The sequence below is a fragment of the Piliocolobus tephrosceles genome, chromosome 11 (genome assembly GCF_002776525.5).
Source record: "Piliocolobus tephrosceles isolate RC106 chromosome 11, ASM277652v3, whole genome shotgun sequence".
NCBI classification, from domain to species: domain Eukaryota; kingdom Metazoa; phylum Chordata; class Mammalia; order Primates; family Cercopithecidae; genus Piliocolobus; species Piliocolobus tephrosceles.
The window spans coordinates 1,063,030-1,083,579 of record NC_045444.1 but is presented as its reverse complement, the minus strand read 5'-3'; the positions used below and the strand labels follow the sequence as shown (position 1 = coordinate 1,083,579).

Genomic DNA, 20,550 nt, shown 5'->3' with positions numbered 1-20,550 from the left:
GGAGTCAGGGTGGAGCACAGCGCACAGGGCATGAAGAGAGTTCATGTGTGTGCTGGAATGTTACCAGGTGACGGTCAGGGGAGGACAAAAAAGGGGAGAGAGAGCTCACCATGAGAGATGTTATGTCTGAATGACTGAAGAGATGGTCAAGACTAAGGTTGACCATAAGTGACCTTCACCTTCTGTGTCACCACTTCCACCCTCTCCTTCCCCTGGCTATGGACATGAGAAAATTCAATGAAATGTTGTTGTGCATGGAGTGGGCACATCAATGGGGATGGGAGGTGTGACTGACACTCAGCCACAGTCAATGATGTTGAGCTTTATTAATGGCCCCTCTCCGGAGGCTGCTCACTTGTCCCTGGGGAACTCCTCAGAGATCCTCTGCCTTCCCACGTGTGAGCCCGAGGACACTCGGGAGCAGAGCAGCGAAAGGATTTCCCGGTCAGATGCTGCACTCCACGCCGGCGTCCTCCTCGTGGCTGCAGTCGTGAAACCCCCAGTTATTCTTGATGCAGCTCCACAGGGTACTCTCCGTGCCCTGACAATGAACATTATCCAGCCAGATCTGCCCAGTGCCTTGATAGAGAAAAAGCAAGACAGAGAGAGCAAGAAGGGTAGGATTAGAGTCAAAGCAAAGCAGCCACGTGTGTGCCTGGGAGATTCCATCCGGGGTAGACCGCCGAATTTTCTCACAGTTATTCTGGCCCATTCTGGCCCAATGTGCTGATGGCTGGCTTAGCCTACCTTTTTTTTTTTTTTTTTTTTTTAACAATGACTCCGCCTCCATTCTATTCTCTACCCTTTGATGAAAGTCTCATGCAAATATTTAATACTTAAACCCCACACTATTTGAAATATCTTCCTGGGGGGTTGGGGGTGTCCCAGCGTTTAGTCTCCTCCCTGCTAATTCACTCCTACTGTGTCCACCTTTGTCACATGCCTCTGTAATCATGCCATCGCCCTGCTCTAAAGCTAGCATTTGCTTTGGGTTGGAGTAAGGACAGGGAACACTTGGGGTTGGGAGCAGGGGGGAAAACTGGCCTCATGTCCTGCTGGGGCAGCTTCTATGGCCAGAGTAAAGGGCTCTGCCTGGGGACTTAACTCCTTTGCTCAAGGTTTGAACTTTTGGCTGAAAGATATAGGCCGAGTCTCCAGCATCTGAAGACATTTTCCCCAAATTTTAGTAAGTTCCTGCTCTGATTTGTTTCCTCTTCCCTTCCCATCTTCTCTTTAAACATGATCACAGCCAAGACTGCTGGTCAATTCAGGATGCTAGTTTGCAGACAGCTGGAGTGAACGTCTGTGTTTGCCTGCCCTGAATCTTCTCGCTGTTCTTCTAGTTCCAGCAACTCATCTGGCCTTTGGAGAGCCATCTCCGGCAAACACCCTTAGCCATTCTGACCCCAGGGCTGGATGGACATTGACTGAAGCAAGGCCAGCCTTCACTGTCAGCGCTGGAGAAGACAGGTCATCTTTCTGCTGGGGTTGCCAAGCTGGAAGGACGCATACCTGGAGCCCTGTGCTGCAGAACTTTTTGGTTGCTTGGACCAATACTTTTCTTTTAAGGCAAACCACACTGAGTCACTTGCCAACACCCCACCAGTCAGAGAAAGCCACATCCACACCTCTGGGGAAGAGGCCCTTGGCTGGTGACTCACTTACCAGCTCCCACTTTGTACAGGGCCCTTCCTCTGGAGTAACCCAGCATGCGGCAGAAGACGGTGGCGTCAGAATTGTGCCATTCATCATCGCAAATGGTCCCCCAGGTACCACTGTAGTAAACTTCAGCCCGGCCTCGGTTACTACTGCCAACAATCCTGACGGACACTGCGTTTTCACCTGGGTGAAGAAACACACGTGGGAGAGGCGAGGAAGGCCCCTTGGGGCTTTGGGTAAGTGTGGGCTCTTTCTTTTCATTTTAGAGTTCTACAGCTAAGGAAAAGAAATGCCCCTGCTTGACTGTCACCAGAGCCTGGAAGATCCCACTTTACAGCACCAACCCAACCTGGCATGCAGCCTCCGTGCACCTGGGGCCTGCAGGCACAAGGCCGGGGGGCAGATGCCCCTGTGGCTGGTTTGCAAATCGCATACACCAGGTCTTGTCACGTGTTGTGGAGAGGCTCATTCACGGGACTAGACCCTAAACTCTTTCCCAAAATGAGAAATTTATTTGAGAACCGTCTTTTCCCCCAACACACACAATTTTCAGGTACAGAATTGACTTTGAAGCACACATTAAAGAGAATATAAATAGTGATTACCTGTTTCACCTTTTTCTCCCTTTACTCCTCTCTCCCCAGAAGATCCTGTCATGAGGAGAAAACCCACACGGTTTGAAAGAAATCCAGGCAGGATGCCTTTGCCTGCATTTGCAGCAGTGGGCAGTGGGTAAAGGGGTGGGGGTGGTCAGACTCTCCCTGGGTCTCGCCTGTGGCCTGGCATTGTGGGTACGGGACGTGCTGCGGGTGTCAATGATTGAGCAGGAAGAAACGGGCCTGAGCTATAGCAAGAGGGGTCGGAGTTAGATTGGTGAGGGACGCTTGGTCTGGTCAGGGACGTGGAGTGGGATGGGCTCATCTCCTTCATGCAAACCGTCTAGGGGTGTTGGGTCATGGGGCATGGCTCAAGTGCACATTCATACCCCTGCCTCGGATTCTAGAGCTGGGTCTTAGATTCTAGAGCTGTGTGCTCCATGCCTAGGACAACCCCCAGCACAAGACTTGTCAATTAAGGAAATAAACCTCTACCCTCCTGGGTTCTGAAAACCCCCAAAACTCTTAAAACAGGGCGTTTCCTGTTTTTAGGTACAGAACTGGCTGTAAAGCATAGTCCTAAGAACCAAGGAATCAGATGCAGAGGCCTTACCTTTCACTCCCTGGTCTCCCTTCCGGCCAGCTGGTCCAGGGGCTCCCTTGGGGCCTACCAGCCCCGGGCTACCCTGTTCTCCCTTCACACCTGCAGGGCCTGGAAGGAGAGACATTGCCCTGGTCAGGTACCCTGCTTTGCCTTCCCAAGAGAGACCCAAGGGCCTTGCTGTTTAACAAAAGAGTTATCCTTAACTGCCAGACCTCCCCCATGGCTGGGCTATCTGAATGTTCAGCCTGTCTTCGGTCCATATGGGGGCTGCACTGGTCTCTCAACTCTTAGGTGAATGCTGTCGAGAACAGGCAGGCTAAAATAGCTGGTGGTACTCCACAGATTGTTGGTCCTTCTGGAATTACATAGTTACATGGAAGTTCTAGCCACGCTGGGAGAATTTGCTAGAATGGTTCTAAGCCTCGATGTCTCCTTTAGTGAATTAAAATAGTAACAGAGGCCGGGTACAGTGGCTTACTCCTGTAATCCCACGCTTTGGGAGGCCAAGGTGGGAGGATGACTTGAGGTGGGAAGGCCAAGGCTGCAGTGAGCTATCCTGGCACCACTGCACTCGGGCCTGGGTGACACAGATACTTTGTCTCTAAAAAAACTGAAAACAAAACAAAACAAAACACAAAATGGTAATAGAATATCTAGCTTATGAGGAAGAAAAGTTGCTCAAGAAATGTGTCTGAAAAATTTCACTTTTGCACTCACAGGGTCAGGGCTGTTGAGAGGCCTAGAAACACCCTGCAGCTGGTGCCAGCTCAGTACCCAACTGAAGCACAGGCTCTGGAGGTGAGGATAAGAATAAGAAACCCCAGCGACAGGCAGCAGAAGGCAGAGAGGAGAGGCTTGGGGGCCAAGACGAAGAGGCAAGTGGGCCACAGCTGAGGCAGGGAAGCAGCAGCCGTGGACGGAGCAGAAGGAGCACAGCTCCGTGGCGGCTGTACAGCCCGGAGCCTCCACCTGCACCCCAGCTCTCCTGCTACACCCCTCAGGATGCTGAGTTCCTGTTATTCCCAGGTTTTGCAGTGGAGAAATCTGAGACTTGAGTGACAGAGCCCTGGAGTCTTAACCTCCACTTTGGAAGAAGGTCACAGCTGTGTGTTCAAAGTCAACAAGACCTGCCCTCTGAGTGGGCGGGCCTTCCCCATCATCACTCTGAGGGATGAAAATGCAGTCAGCCCTTTACCTGGAACTCCTGGTTCTCCTTTCCTTCCTTGCTGTCCTTGAAGTCCTAAGATCAAAACAAAAAAAAGGAGGAGAGGAGATAATAAAACTTAGATATTAGACATTTTTAATCTTAGACAACCTCTACCTTTTGTCTGATTAATGCAGATGGAAAGATACATTGGTTCTCCACGATTGTTTAAAGACTCTTCAGCAGATCATAAAAAGAGACAGTCTGCAGATGAATGAGAACAGGTGTACTGGGGGTGAAACAGCAAGGTACTGGATGAAAGCCTGGATCAGTCAGACCCCAGATGCACCGCTGGCCTTTCCTGCCCACCAGTAACCTGACCTGGCGTCTAAATCCAATCCCGTTCCCTGCTGTTGCATTTATATTGGAAGAGAATTGGGAGATATCTGGTAAATAAAGTAATCTTTATTGCCAAAAGACTGTGGAGGGGGCTCAGTGGCCACCAGGAGCTTTGGGGGTCCTCACCCCTAGTACATGCTCTACAAGTATTTGTTGGTTTATTTCACTGTGGCCCCCAGTGGCTAAAGATTCACGTGGCTAAAGCGTCTAATGTCCAGAAAATGGAAAAATAATAACCACAGTCATTGGTGATTATCCTATTGTAGTTAATGTTAAAGTTGCCCCATTCTTCCTTCTTTCCGTCCATTCATCCTTTTTTTTCAGTAAAGTTTCATGGAAGACCCACTGTCCCCAGCGCCCTGCTGGGTCACTGTGAGATAATAATTTGTTCATTTAGCAAGATCATGTCCTCTTGATTCTAAGTGCCAATATTTATTTTATTTCAGAGAAATAGGACTCCTCAAAGCAGTTACACAAACTTGGGAAAATGCAAGCTCATTGTTGACTATCAATAACAGTTAGTAGAGGGTAACAAGGGGAACACCAACAGTGAGTCATAAGTAACTGTGGCCCTGGCCAAGCACGGAGCTCAGTCAACCTTCTTGCAGTTGCCTTGGGGAAGTTTCTGCCTGCCCTGCCCCGCCTCTCACTTCAATCCCTGGATTTTCCAAGCACCTGCAGTGTGCTGGTCAGTAGAGGGAGAGGCAAGAGGCTGGCAGGACTCTTCAGGGCCCCTTCTTGGAATAATGAGCAAGAGCAGTTGTGAATGCCCCTGAAATCCAGGGGCATTTCAGATCCCACCCCCAGTCTTGGCGCTGCCTGGGGAGGAGGGCGGGAGAACCAAGGGGCTGGCAGTTGCCGCTGCAGACCCAGGCAACAAGAGAAGCAGGAAGTGCCAGAAGATTCTGAGAGGGCGGGTACTTCTGTTCCTTGTGTTAGGGAAAGGGACAGAACTGAGGCTGGGATAGGTTTTTGTAAGAGCTGGAGGTACTTAGAGGTAAGCCGCTGGCAGACAGGCCCTAGCTTACACCGGGCCATTTGTGTACACACCTGTCCCTCTGAATAGAATGCCTCACCCCTTTGGTTCACCTGGAGAACTCACATTTAGCTTGTAAACTCTGCAAAGATATCAGATGTCACCACCTGTGAAACCTTCCCTCTCTCGCCCAAGACATGATACCCTTTCTCCCAAGGTATTAAAGCAAAGTGGTTCCACAGTCTGACAGCCTGCGCTTGACTCCACTTCTGTCTTATACTGACTTTGTGACCTTGAGCCAGGTGTCCCTGCTTTGAGCCTCAGTTTCCTTCTCTGAGTCTCCTTGTTGCCTTCTGAGGCAGTTGTGAGGCTGAAATGAAATTGTGTGTGTCAAGTGCTGAGCCTGGTGTCTGGCCAGCGCTAAATAAATGATGTCACAGGACCCTGTGGATCCTGTGTCCCCTCTAGGTGGGGGAGCACCTCAGGTAGTGAGGTTGAGTCCACACATGAGCACCAGGATTGCTGCACAGCTAGCACCCAGCAAATGTCTGCTATTGACCTGAAGGGCTGAGCTGAGATTGCCCAGGAGAAGCGACAGTTGTTTCCCTTCTGCTTACCTGCATCTGAACAGCATATGTCAAGATGGGTTAGGAGAAAGATCACATTCTATATGTCTATGACGGTGATGAAGTAGGAAACAGTCCACATCACAGTGTCTTGGAGTCCCTGAACCCCGCCTCTAGGGACATGCTCTTAAGGTAGAGATTTCTGCAACATGGCACCCTCTGGGATGCAGATAGAAGGGGCCAAGAGTCTGGATGTGGACTGTTTCCTACTTCATCACCATAATAGACATATAGAATGTGATCTTTCTCCCCACCAGTCTTGACATATGCTGGTCACATGCAGGTAAGCAGAAGGGGCCTCAAAACACTGTGACCTCCCTTTATTATGACCACCCAAAGAGATGCACCCCTCCAACTGTCCTCTAAAGTAAATGCCCTCTAAAGACAGTAATCATAGGAAAGCCCCTGTTCACCAGGTTCATGGCCCCAAGCCTGACCCTCCCTCTTCGTTTCCCATACTCTCCCTTCCTAGCTCCTCACCTCCAGGGGACTCAGCATTTTCTGCTGCCTGCATTGTGCCAGGCACCGTGCCAGGGGCTTTACGTGCATTGCCTTGTTTGATCTTTCTGCCACCCTCCAAAGCAGTGTGATTTCCCTCCTTTACACAGGAGAAAGTACACACTCAGAAATGCTAGGTGAGTTATCCAAGGTCACATAGGAGTGAATGGGGAAGTCGGGGCTGTTACCCAGGCCCAGCCTCCCACTGTTCCCTGAAGGCCACCTTTGTTCCACTAGTACTAGGCTCACTCCTCTCTGAAGTTTCACTTGGTCTATGCACTTGGTTCCCAAGACACCTCCAGCCTCTCTGGGGCCATTTCTTCCCCCTAAAAGAGGAGTAGTCAAACTAGAGTATACATCAGAATCATCTGGGTGCATCTTGTTAGTAAACAACTTGCTAGGGCCCACCCAGGGTCACTGATTCAGTGCAGCTGGAGTGGGAATCCAAGAATCCACATTACTAACAGGTTCCCTGGTGATGCTGATGCTGCAGGTCTCAGGACCACATTTAGAGTAGCCCTGCCCTAAACAACTCTTACTCATTCTTGAGGGACCAGCTCACAGCCCACCTCCTACGAGCAGCCTTCCTTGTCTCTATTGGAACTCACAGCCCCTCTGGCGTCTGAACCTTCCCAGACCCACAGTTCATATGGCAGAGGTTGGACCTTGATGAATTGTCTTCTAATACGTGTTTAATGGATGTTGGAAATTAGCATTGAGGTTTGTGTGATTTCTCTCCAAGCCTCGCTGGACTCTAAGAGAACACTGGCTGAGTGGTTGTTCATGTACTGATCGATGGAGGAACTAGTAATTACTTCACTATAAATCAAGGCAGCATCCTGATAGGATCAGCTCCTGCAGAGTAGAGGGAGAAATAGCCAAAAAATAGGTTCTAGAGCTGCTTGTTGTAAAACTACACTGGAGAGCAAATAAATGCTGGATTTTTCTTCTTAACCATAAGTAAGCTGGCTTTCCCCAAGTATCACAAGCTTAGCAAGCTGAGAGGGCTCCAAATATTTACTTGCAAAGTATTTTTACAGAAAAAATTTTCCCCCAAGAAACGTGTGTTAAGTTAGAAAACACATGCCTTCCAGTTGTTTAGTGTTGAGCTGGTTCAACTCTAGTTCAACTGTTCAACTGTTCCTGCTCCCAGGGAAGCTGCCTATTTCAAACCTAGAGTGCTGTGAAACTGTCAGGGACCTGGTGTTTTTCCACACTGCTTGCACGCCACTGAAAAGGAAACAGGATCAGCAAAGTCAAGTAGCTGAGCCTGTGGTCACCCAGCAGTCAGGGGTAAGTTCGAGTTGAGGCTCAGGTCTCCTGATTCTGAGTGAAATGGAGAAATTTCCAACACATTAAGAAAACTTTCCTTCCTTCCTTCTTTCCTTCCTTCCTTCCTTCCTTCCTTCCATCCGTTCATTCGTTCTTTCTTTTCTTTCTTTCTTTCTTTTTCTTTCTTTCCTTCTTTCTTTCTCTTTCTTCCTTTCTTTCTTCTTTCCTTCTTTCTCTCTCTCTCTCTTTCTTTCTCTCTTCTTTCCTTCTTTCTTTCTTTCTTTCTTTCTTTCTTTCTTTCTTTCTTTCTTTCTTTCTTTTTCTTTCTTACAGGGTCTTACTCTGTTGCTCAGGCTGGAGTGCAGTGGTGCAATTATAACTCGTTGCAGTCTCAAATTCTTTGGCTCAAGTGATCCTCCTCCTCCTCCTTCAGCCTCCTGAGTAACTGAGACTACAGGTACATGCCACCATGCCCAGCTAATTTTGTTGTATTTTGTAGAGAGGGGGCCATTGCTGTCTTGCCCAGGCTGGGGAAACCTTCCTAAATACCATGCAAACTTGGAGGCTAGGTGCTACTAGCAAATTTAGGATTGAGCGAATAACTGACAAATTGGCCTTGTGGTAAGAAGTGACATGAAGGATAAGGGACTCAAAATTGGGGTATGGTTGACTTGTGCAGAGCTCTCTAAGGAACTTAGAGAAAAATGAGGAAGAGTTTTATAAATGACAATTTAATGATTTGACTTAGTAGAATTTCATAAATTATTGGACTATCTTGGTACTTAGATATGAGGAATGGAATTAACTGAGAAATTATACCTTCAAATGCAGATGAGAAACATCTTCAAATACAGATAAGAAAATGGATTTTGAGTTATTTGCACTTTTTGCCCGAAGAGGAAAATAAAAGGGCATGGAAAATTCACACTGTTACAGTTTAGACATAAAGGCCATTGAGATAAACAATTTCCAATCAGATTGATGCTTTGGAGTTTAAATGTTTTGGCTGCTTCTAATGTTATTTCATGAAGTGGAAACAGTAAAAAGAGAAATGTCACGATTACAAGCTGAAATGGAGTCCTTCTTTGTTTCTAAACAAATATTATTTCAAAATAGCTAAGATATGTAGAGCTAAAATTGGATTATTCTTCTGCAATCTTTGAAAGTGAAAAGTTAGAAATACTAAGTGATGGAGACTGGACAGGGTCTGTTTCTCGCAGGTAAAAAAAGTGACCCTGAGAGAAGGTTCTGCATGCCTTGCTTGATAAAATGTGGAGGTTATCTTCCCACCAGAATGGAAGGAATTTCCTCTTTGTCTTATTTAATATGAGCTGGCCCCTCTCTCTCAAGAGGTACAAACAAGAGGAAGCATTTCACCTGAATAGGGTAGAGTGTGGTCAGTGGCTGTGGGGGATATAGAAAGGCTTGGTGACCAAGCCAGGATTTACCCATTTACGGAGGAGTGGAGGTGTGGCTGAGGTGGAGACAGGATGAAGGTAACTGATTTCTCTCAAATCATACACTCTACATTCTTCCTTAAAACCGAATCTGGAAAAGCACAACTATGGAATCAGACTTTGGGATTCACTTCTGAATTCAGTTCATGCTCCCTGTGATACTGTGAGCAAAGGGTTTACTCTCGCTGAGCCTTTGCTTCCTCCGTTGTAAAGTAGAATGGTAAGTTCAGTGTGATCATGGGGGTCAAGGCCCAGACACAGTGCCTGGCCCAGAGGCACTGATAATAATGAACAGACCATTCATCTTTTTAAAATAATTAATGCACAGTAATGAAACCTAGCTGTCACCTAGGTCAAGTCAACACACAGCAATTTTTCTGTTTTCATTTAAAGTGGCTAGATATTCTCTTGAGAGATTAATGATTTTATTTACAAAATGGGAAATACGTCATATTGGAAACCTGGCTTGATAGATCAAAACTGGCCAAGCGCTGCATTGGCTTTAGTTTGGGGAATACCGACATCCTGACATTGACAAGTATACACTGTCCTCCATGATGGGGAGATCGGGCTCCCACTCTCTGCCTGCCCCTCCTTCTCCCAGTTCAGAAATTGTCAAATGTAATCTCTCCAGAAGTTTATTAGCCTATGACTCCAGGATGATCTATAGACCCAGCTAGATTAGTCAGATTATGGTCCTATTGGAATTCCCCTCTGAGATGTGCATGTGGCCTGTCAGCTACTTAATCAAGGCAAACATTTGGACTTGGGTGGGCAACTTGCACAGTTTTAGATAAACAGTAATTATCACAAGCCCCAGCTTGAAATGCAATTCCTCATGTTTACTTGGTCAGCCAGGGGTAACGCCTAGAATTTGCTGGCTGGTACTCACTACTAGGCCTAATTATTGGAGAGCTCCGTAAGAGTGCTCAACAGATATACAAGGTCTCAATGATGATGAAATTAAAACGATCCCCAAGCTATGGGCCAAAAGTCTTTTGCTAAAATGGGTGTGGGGTCCTGGGTACGTAACTAAGAACTGTAATAGGGACTGAGAGCGTCATGTTTCCTCCCAGGAATGGAACAAGCTGCGACCTTCTGCTCTGATCCTTTCTGAACTAGGATGAAGGGAGGAGGTGTCACTCATCAGCACGCCCTGATGGTGGGGCTGGGGAGGAAGACCTCATGATAGATTGTACTAATAAGACCCCGAGCTTTGTCTTGTATGGGCCTAGATTTGAACCTGGCTGTATCTCTTAATGGCTGTTTGACTGTCAAGTTGGGCTACGGAGAGTGCTTGTCCCACTGGGTGTCAAGAAGATGCTCATTAGCAGGAGTTGCTTTTGTTCTGCAAATCCTCCCAAGATGCAAAGGGCAGGGCAGGATTCCCTACCCTCAGACTGTGGGAGACCCAGGCTTGGGGCTTGGAGAGTGATCACAGTGCTCCTGTGGGTAAAATCATGTTTTACCTCCGATACTCGTGGTTAGTCAAGAAACATTAGTCTGGCAGTCGGGGTGGGGACAGAGGGTGGCTACCATTTACCACCGAGAGATTAAGGCAATCATCTCCATGAAGCCACACAGAAGTTTCAGGGGCAAGAGAGCATCAGGTCTCAGAGTCAGATGGACTCTGAGACCGGGGACCAGCGAAGATGGAAATATCAGATCAGAATGGACAGTGAACAAGCCAGGAACGTCTGACGACCATACCCAGATGGAAACTTTCCCATGGTGAGACCTTGCTGGTGGCCTTCAGGTGGCATCCACATGGGATCAGATAGCAGGGATCCTCCCATATCGACCCACCATCCATAAAAACACAACTGCTGTGGGGCTGGACAGAGAGGGTGTAAAAGCTGCCCTTGCCATGGCTCCCGACAGCTTTCAAAAAAACCCAAAAGTTCAGACCCAGGGTCCAAGGTTTGCCGGGAGGTGATGATGAATGAATCAATCAATCGATTAGAACCGTGGAGGACCAGGCCCCAGTGTGGGTCTCTAGCACAGCGCGGGGGGTGAGGGCGTCCAGGTTGTCCGACACCAGCACGACCTTCTTCTCGGGCAGAGGACAGGGGTGCAGGCAGACTGTCTACAGATGTCCTTGGCAGACATGCAGCTTTACATCATAACCCTGCCTTCCCCACAGCCCCTCCTGCCTGCTCCTGGCTTTCCAATGTATGCAACAGTTCTCCATAGAAATACCCAATCAGAGTGTGCCCACACTCTGTGCCCATCTGGCAGCAGTCTCTCTGTTCACTGCAATACCCTGCATGTCTGAGGGCAGAAAGGCAGGAATTGGCCTTATGCATTGTGATAGTAGTCTGGACTTTCTAGACCAAGTGAGCACGCTGCGACTGGACCAAACTGGCTTATAAAGTAGACTATATTGGTACAATGGTTTACAACCTAGACTAAATAGACATGATGGTATATAACCTAGATTTGGTTGGCGTTATGGTATAAACTCGTCTTTGTGAGTTAGGCTAGTGTGGGTCAGTGCTCCCAGGCTGCTCCCTTAGGAAAATGTGGAAGAAGAGTTTTCTGGATCCTCCAGCCTGAATCCAGACTCTTGGACCCCTCCTGGGGGTCCCAATGAAGGGTCAGCAGGAGAGAGCAGAAACATACAGCTGGGAGGCAGACCAGGGAGATGCTATGGGCAAGGTGCTTTGCTCTCCTCCCTGATACTGGAGGTTTGGTCGTGGCATTCAAGGCCTTTCATGAGCCACGAGAAGAGAAAGAACAGCTCTAGGCCCTTGGGCTTAAGTGGTCCTGGCAGGGGCAACTGCCATCCATAACCAGGAACCTCAGAGACCAAGGCACGGAAGACCCTCTGCCTCCTCCGTGGGCCTAACAGGAGGCAGTGTTTCTCCCTATCCACCCTGCCACCCAGCAAGCCCACCTACTCACCCACCGCACCCTCTGTTACCTGAGTCCCCTTTGCTTCCTTTCAGGCCCGCGGCTCCTGGACTCCCGGGGCTCCCTGGAAGTCCTGGACAACAGACACCACAGAGGGCATAAGGGCTGGACTAGGCAGGTTTTCACACATCACTCCCTGTGCTCGCCACGGGACCCAGGATCTCACCTGTTAGCCCACGGGAGCCAGCACTGCCAGGCTCGCCCTTGGCACCTGGCTGTCCCACTGCACCAGGGGGGCCTGGAACACCCTGCAGTCCAGGTTGTCCTGAAAGGAAAGTAGTGACTGCCAGGCTGTGGTGGTTGGCAGAGGGCCCGGCTGCCCCAATCCCTGGTGCTTCTGTTCTCAGCAGTGAGACATGTACCTCTTAACACCTTAAAGTCCTCTTGGCAGATTTCACACCGCTCTTTAGAAGCCATGAGCTAGCCCTCTTAGCAGTAGGAAAATCCTTCTCAGCAACTTACTGATCTTTTCTATCTGCAGGGTTTGGGACTTATGGACTTACTAGGAGCTCTGGGTATGACTGTCTAACTCCATGCCATGGGTGGCAAAGTGGGGTGAAGTCTAGAAAGAAACGTCAGCGAGGCCTGCTGGCTGCTCTGTTCCTGTTAGTCAGGGCCAGGTTTTAAAGAAACCCCAGGTGCTCTGGGTGAACACTACAATGAAGCAAAAGACGGTGGAGCCAGGTCCCCAGCTTCACTCTGCCAGGGACAGTGGTAGCTGGGATGACGCCAAGATTCCTGTAGTTCTTACCTGGATCTCCTTTAGCTCCAGGAAAACCAGCCAAACCTAAGATGAAAAAGAGCTTTTAGGAATTTTTTTTTCCCTTTGGCTCAGCCAGCCAGAAAAAAAAAAAAAAAAAAAAAAGTCCCAATGGATGTGACCACGCGCTCTCTTACCTGGTGAGCCTGGCCTCCCGGAATCACCTTTACTCCCCTGGGCTCCAGGAGGCCCCATGACCCCTGCATCTCCTTTCATGCCCTTGTCCCCTTTGCTTCCTGAAAAACCAAAAAGTCTCAGTCAGGTGTGGGAGGAACGCCAATCAGGCCACCATGTCCTCCTCCGACACTTCCCATTCCACTGAAATCCCAAATCCTAAACTCCTTGGGCTCCTACTTGGTGCCCACGAGTGGAAGATGTGACCACTGCTCCCAAGGAGCGCACCGCTTTGCCCCAGAAACAAGAAAGAAACTCATGAAAATTTGGTGAGGTGACCTGGTATGGCTGACAGTCAATAGAAAACCCTGGTCCCCTTGGGAGGGACAATAGCCCAGGCTCAACCAGCACTGTCTGGCTCATTTTAGTGTCTGCATTTTAGCAATTATTTGAATTCACTTCAAAAATGGAAACCTGAGTATTCCAAAAAGCAGATCCCAAATGCTGAGAATAGCAACTTTGAGGCATCAATAGACAGAAAAACATTGCAACAGCTCATATTCCTGCCAGCACTTCGACATGGGCTTTCCTGGTACCCAAGATTTCAAATTTTCCACTTATCATCAGAATTCAGAGCTCATCCCAGCCTGTCCCCTTCTGAGTCCTCTGTCACTCCCTCCTCTCTTGCTGGTGCCTGGTGCATATCAATTGACAGAGGCTCCTCACTGGGGTAGGGCTCTGCGACTTCTTTGGTTTAGGGGTGGACTGCCTGGACCTTGCCAGCCACTCAATGCAGGATACTACTGGTAGGCTGCCGAAGTCCCACCATCAGCTGGGTGTCCGTGCTCAACTCCACTCCCCTGGGGTTGGGGAGAGTGGGGCCAAGGTCTAAAGAGGAACATCTCACTTCAACACAACCTTTTAGGCTTTCAAAAAGGCTTATGGGGAGGCAATTTTGTTAAAAGGCATTTATTGCTCCATTCTATGATTTTGATAATTCTGAAGCTGGGGAGGACTCAGGCATGACACCAGCCTTCTCTCCAGTGACTTAGAAAAGGAGGCACAGAGCTCTGAAGAGGTGAGGAAGAAGGGAGAGCCCTGGGTCTTGGCATTGAGTGCTATGAATTCATGAGTTGTGAGGCTCATGAGTCAGAGCCCTTGAGATGGCTGAATACTTGAAGGGTGGCTGCTCCTTGAGGAAGACAAAGCAATCCTAAGGAACTTGGTTGCGGCTGAGACACCCTATAACAGCTGGAGGGGCAAAAAGCAGAGAAGGCTGTTCTTGGTCGTTCAGAGTGTCCATTCTGGAGAAGGGGCCAATGGCAGCTGTTAGAAAGCACTGAGAACTGTTTCCCCGGAGGAATCTGTTGGTGCTTTTTTGCTGTGGGCCAGGACCATCAAGTTACAGCATTGCTGGGCCACATGAGGTTTCTTCAGAATGGTCTGGGCCTGCATCTGCATTGCTATAACTTCCACTCCCCAGCAAAGGCGATGGCTTTGGGAAGAGGGCAGTATCACATCAGTCAGAGGACCACACTCTGGCTCTAGCCAAGGAAGCACAGCTGCCTCTGACTTCAGAACTTTCCAACTGTAGCTAAGTAGTATGGTGAGGAAAATAGGCTTGTCTCCTGGGACTTCAAGTTGGTGGCTTATCTGTCTACTAGCAGGAAGAGAATAGGTAAAATCTCAGCACTATTGGGGTCAGGTCTCCCTTGGTTTGCACAGCCCAGCCACTGGCAGTGGATTGAGCAAGCCATGGGTAAGAGAGATCTCATGATTTTGGGAAATGAAATTTGGGAAGAGGAGGAGTGGGCCGGAGTCCTGATTTTTGAAGAACTGAAACTGCTGCCTTTCTCTTCACCGACCACAGCGTTTCCAGGCCTGAGTCTTGGTGTGGATTCTATGCTTGCCTCTGTGACAGTGTGGTTGGGAAGCAGCATAACTCAGACTCAGTGGGCTAAGACCTAGCTGTGGCCCCTTCTCTGGGGCTGGCGGGACCAGTTTGAGAAAGTCTGGGTTTCCCTTTCCCATCTATAGAGAGAAGTATGTTGTTTCAGCTTTGGAAGGATCCTCAGAGGTCAACTGCCCAACCATCTTCCTGTGCCAGTATCCCCCATCAGCCCAGCCTAGGAGAATTCTGCAGCCCCTCCTCCCGTCCCAGCAGTCAGCTTCCCGCTAAGACCAATGCCCACCCAGTTCATCAGGGGTCAATCCCAGGTTCTGAATCATTCTTCCTCCCTTGCCTTAGCACAGTTTGTCCTCCTGAAACCTTAGTCCATTGGTCCCTTGGTCCTTATTCTTCTGCTGGGCACCACCCTGGGCAAGACCATTTTCTTTCCCACAAATGCCCTTTGAATATTTGAGGATGGTTGACACATCCCTGCTAAGGGCTGTCATCTTGAGGGCAAGCCTTCCCAGTTTTTTTGTAAGGAATTCCCATCTGCCAGGTACAGTGGTACACATCTCATATGTCTTATATTCCTGCAGTAATTCATCCTCATTAAAGGTTTGTATTATTATTAGTCCCCTTTTCTAGGTGAGTAAATTGAGGCTAAGAGAGGTTAAGTCATTTGCCCAAGGTCACACAGTTAGTGAGCCATATCAGAACCCAGGTCTGTCTGATCTTGAAACTGAAGTCTTTCCCTTTCTACCTTACGGGATAACTACTACTACTGCTACTACTGCTACTACTGCTACTACTACTACTACTACTATTACTATTACTAGCTATCACGTATTTGATGCCCATTACTAGTTATCAGATATTTAATGCCTATCATATGGCAGACAGTTTGAAGGCATGGTCTCTAACCCTTATTACTGTCTTGTAAAATATGTCTAATTTAATTATTATTTTAATTTAATTACCATTCTTTTCTAAAATGAGAACATTAAAGCTCAGAAGGGTGAAGTATTGCCTCAGTCACACAGGTGACCAGGTGCAGAGGAGGGATGGGAACCAAGCCCACCTGGCCCCACAATCCTCACTGTCTGCCATTCACTGCCGAGCCTCCCCGATGGCTGCAGGAGGCTGAGAGGTGGAGAGCGTGGCCTGCTCAGTCAAGTCCAGAGCCCCTAAGCCAGTGTTCTCCGAGTTTGGTGCCCAGACCTTCAAGGTCAGAACCGTCCAGAGCATTTGAAACAGACCCTTGAGCCCTCCCTGCATTTTAAGCAAGCACCCAAACAGCTCTTATCATATTGGCCCGTGGCTTGAGGAACACTGTTCTAGAGATAGCACCCTCAGTCAGTGGGGGATTCTGGCTGCCTGGGGTCTCCCTCCTGGAATCAACCCTCTTGCCCTTGCCGCCAGTCAGTCTGCCCTGCTTCCTGAGGCCCAGTGCAGGCTCACCCTCCTCATCCCCTCGGCTTCCTCTCTGAGCTCGTAGCACTGCCTGTGCCCCAACTTGCCATACTCATGCCTGGAATGACATTGTTCTCCCTCTCACATTGCATCTCTTTGCTCGCTCGGGAAGAAGAGACCACGTGTGGTGCTCCAGAGGTTCCCATAGACAGAGCACTGCCCTGCCCTTGGCACTGAATAGACCCAGTGGGACAGAGGTCAGGCCCCAGTTCCCTCAGGCCTCCTGGCAAGCACCGACACCCCCAATACGGCCCTCACCTGGGAGGCCCAGGTCTCCTTTGTCTCCCTTAGTTCCAGTTTCCCCTTTTGGGCCAATGAGACCCCCATCGCCTTTGCTGCCCTTCTCTCCTTGGGGTCCTGGGGTGCCTGCAAAGAGAATGGCTGGTGAGGTGGGCTCCCACTATCCTTCTGGGGACAGGCTACTAGAGACAAAGGGGCAGGAAGCGTTTGGGAGAGAAGGGAATGGGACCCCCAGATTTCTTCTGGGGGATGTGCTAGCTCATTTCTTGGGTGGTCTTGAAGAGGTGTGGCAAGACTCAAGAGAAGAGGACTGTAGGGTGGGCGGTAACCTTCTGGGGCTGGGGTGGGGCTGTGGAGAGAGGTCATGGAGAACTGCCTCAGTGCCTCAGACAAGGCATCATTTGTCCCTAGCAGAGCAAGCACAAGTTACCAGTGGCTCCTTGCTTCCCTGGAGCACCCTGAGGTCCTTGGAGGCCTGTGAGGAAGGGAAAAAGAGCTCAGTTGCTGTGGCCTGAGAATGTCTAAAATGTCTTTAATCAGCTGACATTCTAGATCCGCTTAGTTGGGCAAGGTGCCCAGAAGGAGATCTCTCTCTTTCTCTCTCTCTCTCTCTCTCTCTTGCTCTCTCTCTCTCACATACACACACACTCACACACACGATTGCACAAACACAAACAGCAGAGTCCCTGGCAGTTCCAGGCAGTGTTCGCCCTCGCTACCGTTTGAAAGCGTCCCTCAAAAGTTCGTGTATTGGAAGACTGGTCCTCAATGCAACAGGTCCTGGTGGGAAGGTGTTTGGGTCATAGAGGCAGATCCCTTATGAAGACATTAATCCCATCTGGCAAGATGGAGTGAGTTCTCATTCTTGTGGGACTGGATTAGTTACCAAGAGAGCTAGTTCCATTTCTCCACCACGTTTTGACTCAACACAAGGCCCCCACCAGAAGCTGCCAGAGGGAGCTGCTCAATCTTGAACTTCCCAGCCTGCAGAATCATGAGCTTCTATCCTGTGTGAATTACCCAGTCTCAGGTATTCTGTAATAGCGACACAAAACAAGCTAAGACAGCTGTCTTCCCAAAGGTCCGGAACAGCACCTAGGAATATGTCCTGCATGGCAGTGCAGGAAAGGCTTTAGAGTCAGGCAAGTGTGTTTGAATTGTAGCTCTGTCACTCCCCAAACTGGATGACCCTGGAAAAGTCACTTAAGTATTCTGCACCTCAATTTTCTCATCTGTAAAATGGGGCTGGTAATGACTACCTGGTCCTCAGCAGATGCATAATTAGTGCTCTAAGACAAAAATGGAATTGAGAATGGTGATCCCCACCCATGTGGCCCAGGTTTCCAAGGCTAGCATGTGGAGTACAGACTGGAGGTGCTGGGTGTTCCTGGGGCTGGTGCAGGGGCAGGGAGGGATCTGTTGGGGAGAGAAATGGTAAGAGTATGAGGGGAAATTGAGGGATCCAGGAGGCAAAGTGGAAAAGAATGGGAATGGGAGGAGTGAGAGGAGGCGGGTGTATATAGAGAGTCTCTAAGTGAGTTGCTGAATTACAAAAGCTTTTCCTGAGGACACCAGTGGGGCCCAAGCAGAAGGTGCAGATGGGCTCTGGACTCCGCACTCTCTGTGGAAGCACAACAGCCTGCTTTGTGGATCTGTTTCAGTATGTGGGTTCCAGAGGATTTGGGCTGAAGAAGGGGTTGCCTGGTTTTAGTGCTAGTGATTGCACAGTCCTGCTCTGATCCCTCTGTCAGGGCTGTGTGATGTGCCTGCCTATCAGAGTCCTAAAGAGAAGGGGAGGTTCCAACTCTATTCCTTCTTGAAGTAAATGACTGAGCTCCTCAGGCTTCTGGCTTTTCCTTCAAGCCAGCCTCAGTGGCTCCACTCTGGTGAGTTTCAGGCACCTAGCCTGAGTCCCTCTCTCTCAGAGGAAAGAGGAGGGAGGGAGACCCACTCCCCTCTGAGTGAGCTTGCTCTGCTCAAGCCCCCACACGCTGAGTGTGAGTGTGTATGCATGGGGGGTGTGAATGTCTGCAAATGTGTGTGAGCGTATGCATATGTGCCCAAGTGTGATTGTACTTGTGCAAGTGTAAGAATGCAAATATGCACATGGATGTGTGCTCAGACACGGGTGTGCATGAGTATATGCGTGTGTATGAGGGCATGTGTGTGCATGAGTATATGCGTGTATGTGAGTGCATATATGTGCATGAGTATATGGGTGTATGTGAGTGCATGTGTGTGCATGAGTGTGATTATGTGCGTGAGTGTGAGAATGCGAGTATGTGCACAGATGTGCCCTCAGACATGAGTGTGAGTATGTGTGGTGTGAATGTACGTGCACACCTCTGACTGCACCATAAACCTTCCTTCTTATGGTCTGCCCATCCTCCCCGCTTAAACCCTCCTCAGAAAACCCCCTGCTGGACACAGATCAATAGGCTCTTTGGGGACCCTTCTATTAAATTCCTTCCCAAAATCAATTTCTGGAGGATTCTCCCTTCTAAAAAGTTTCCTTTCTTGTAACTGGTGGTGTTTTCTTTCTGCCTCAGCAGCCTGGCAGCTTAGAGCCCTGCTTTGTTTACTCCCAACTCCCTTGTAAATCCTCTCGTCTGCCCTTTGTCTAGCAAAGGTCTTAATGTCTTTGCATCTTCACATCCCAGCAGCCTCGACCCCTTGGGGAATTTGTAAGACAGAGGTTCTGAATGAAGGGTGGATGGGAGCAGAGTGGAATGGAAAACCGATGTTTGGGTTTGTCCCTGGGGAGGGACAGCTCTGGGTCCCCCATTCTCTGACTGGGCCCCGCGAACCCAATTATATTAATAAGATGGCTGGGCAGAATTAGGCAACAGTTTAAAAAAATGGAAACTAATATTGTCCCAGGAGCAATCATGAGCTTTGGGTCATTGTCTCTAATCACCCCCGCCCCTGGCAGCCCTCTGCAGCCCTCCCTTCCCCAACCACAGAAAAAGAAACTGAGGCTCAGTTTCTTTGGGAACATCAGGAAGCATTCCCAAGGGCACAGAGCTAGTCCAAAGTGGAGGTGCATGTGCCTGACAACAGAGTCCCTGTTGGACCAAGGAGGCCAACTTTCCGAAATGGCACTGGCAGACTTACATTCTCACACAGAGGAGCGGGTAGGAGTCACACTCACCAGCCCCACCCAGGATGAAGGCCATCTAGCCATACCTGCCCCCTGAGGGCCCTACTCTGGCCACCAGAAAGGGTGCTTCCCAGCCTCTCAGCCCCTCTGGGGTCTCCCACCAGACCTCCCTTCAGCTACAGACCCCTCAGAGGTCCAGAATCTAGAGTGGGGCTGAGTCTGCAACCCGCGGCAGTCACTCTAAGAAGCTTGCTGTGTATTTCTGGGCACACACCTGGCATCTACTCACCCGCCTCTCCCTTGACTCCCGGTGGGCCTTGGGGTCCCGGTGGGCCTGGAAGGGAAAGGGAATTCAGAGTGAAGCCAAAGAAGGAGGAGGAAAACGATTAAGGGTCAACAGACAAAGACCTGTACCTGTTGCTCCATCTCGTCCTGCAGCCCCCTTGGCTCCCTTCTCAGCAGGTGGCCCTGGTGGGCCAGGGGCCCCAGGCATGCCCATGGCCCCCTTATGACCTTGAAGACCTGAGGAAGAGAAGCAGAGACACTAATGAGTCAGCCAACAGGATCGGGCAACAACGCCATGCAATCATTCACATGGTGATTCATTCAACAAACGTTCACTGAGCATGGAGATGAGCCAACTGTGTGGAAAGAAGGAAAGAAGACAGAGTTCCTCCTGCAAGAAACCCATGGCCTAGAAAGCACAAGAGAGACACTGAGTCAAACAGTCCTGGGGGCAGGTATTAGCACTGCCCCTTTAGCTGGGTGACCTTCTGCAAGTTACATCATCGTTTTGAGCCTCAGCTCCCTCATCGTAAGATGGAATTAGTG

The 20,550-nt window shown here is 49.4% G+C and overlaps 1 protein-coding gene across 2 annotated transcripts in view; it reads right to left on the bottom strand.

The window, feature by feature from the left end:
* Positions 1-307: 307 nt before the first annotated feature.
* The window catches only part of MARCO (macrophage receptor with collagenous structure), a 66,833-nt gene continuing 46,590 nt past the window's right edge, over positions 308-20,550 (bottom strand). For both annotated transcript variants that reach the window (XM_026456084.1, XM_023185228.1), the window contains exons 5-17: positions 20,134-20,241; positions 20,009-20,053; positions 17,050-17,094; positions 16,638-16,745; positions 13,042-13,140; positions 12,896-12,931; positions 12,311-12,409; positions 12,155-12,217; positions 4,055-4,099; positions 2,869-2,967; positions 2,265-2,309; positions 1,666-1,842; positions 308-579 (exon numbers count right to left, since the gene is read on the bottom strand). In XM_026456084.1, the coding sequence (XP_026311869.1) occupies positions 446-579; positions 1,666-1,842; positions 2,265-2,309; positions 2,869-2,967; positions 4,055-4,099; positions 12,155-12,217; positions 12,311-12,409; positions 12,896-12,931; positions 13,042-13,140; positions 16,638-16,745; positions 17,050-17,094; positions 20,009-20,053; positions 20,134-20,241 (1,103 nt within the window). In that variant the 3' untranslated portion in view covers positions 308-445. The remainder of the gene's footprint in view (positions 580-1,665; positions 1,843-2,264; positions 2,310-2,868; positions 2,968-4,054; positions 4,100-12,154; positions 12,218-12,310; positions 12,410-12,895; positions 12,932-13,041; positions 13,141-16,637; positions 16,746-17,049; positions 17,095-20,008; positions 20,054-20,133; positions 20,242-20,550) is intronic.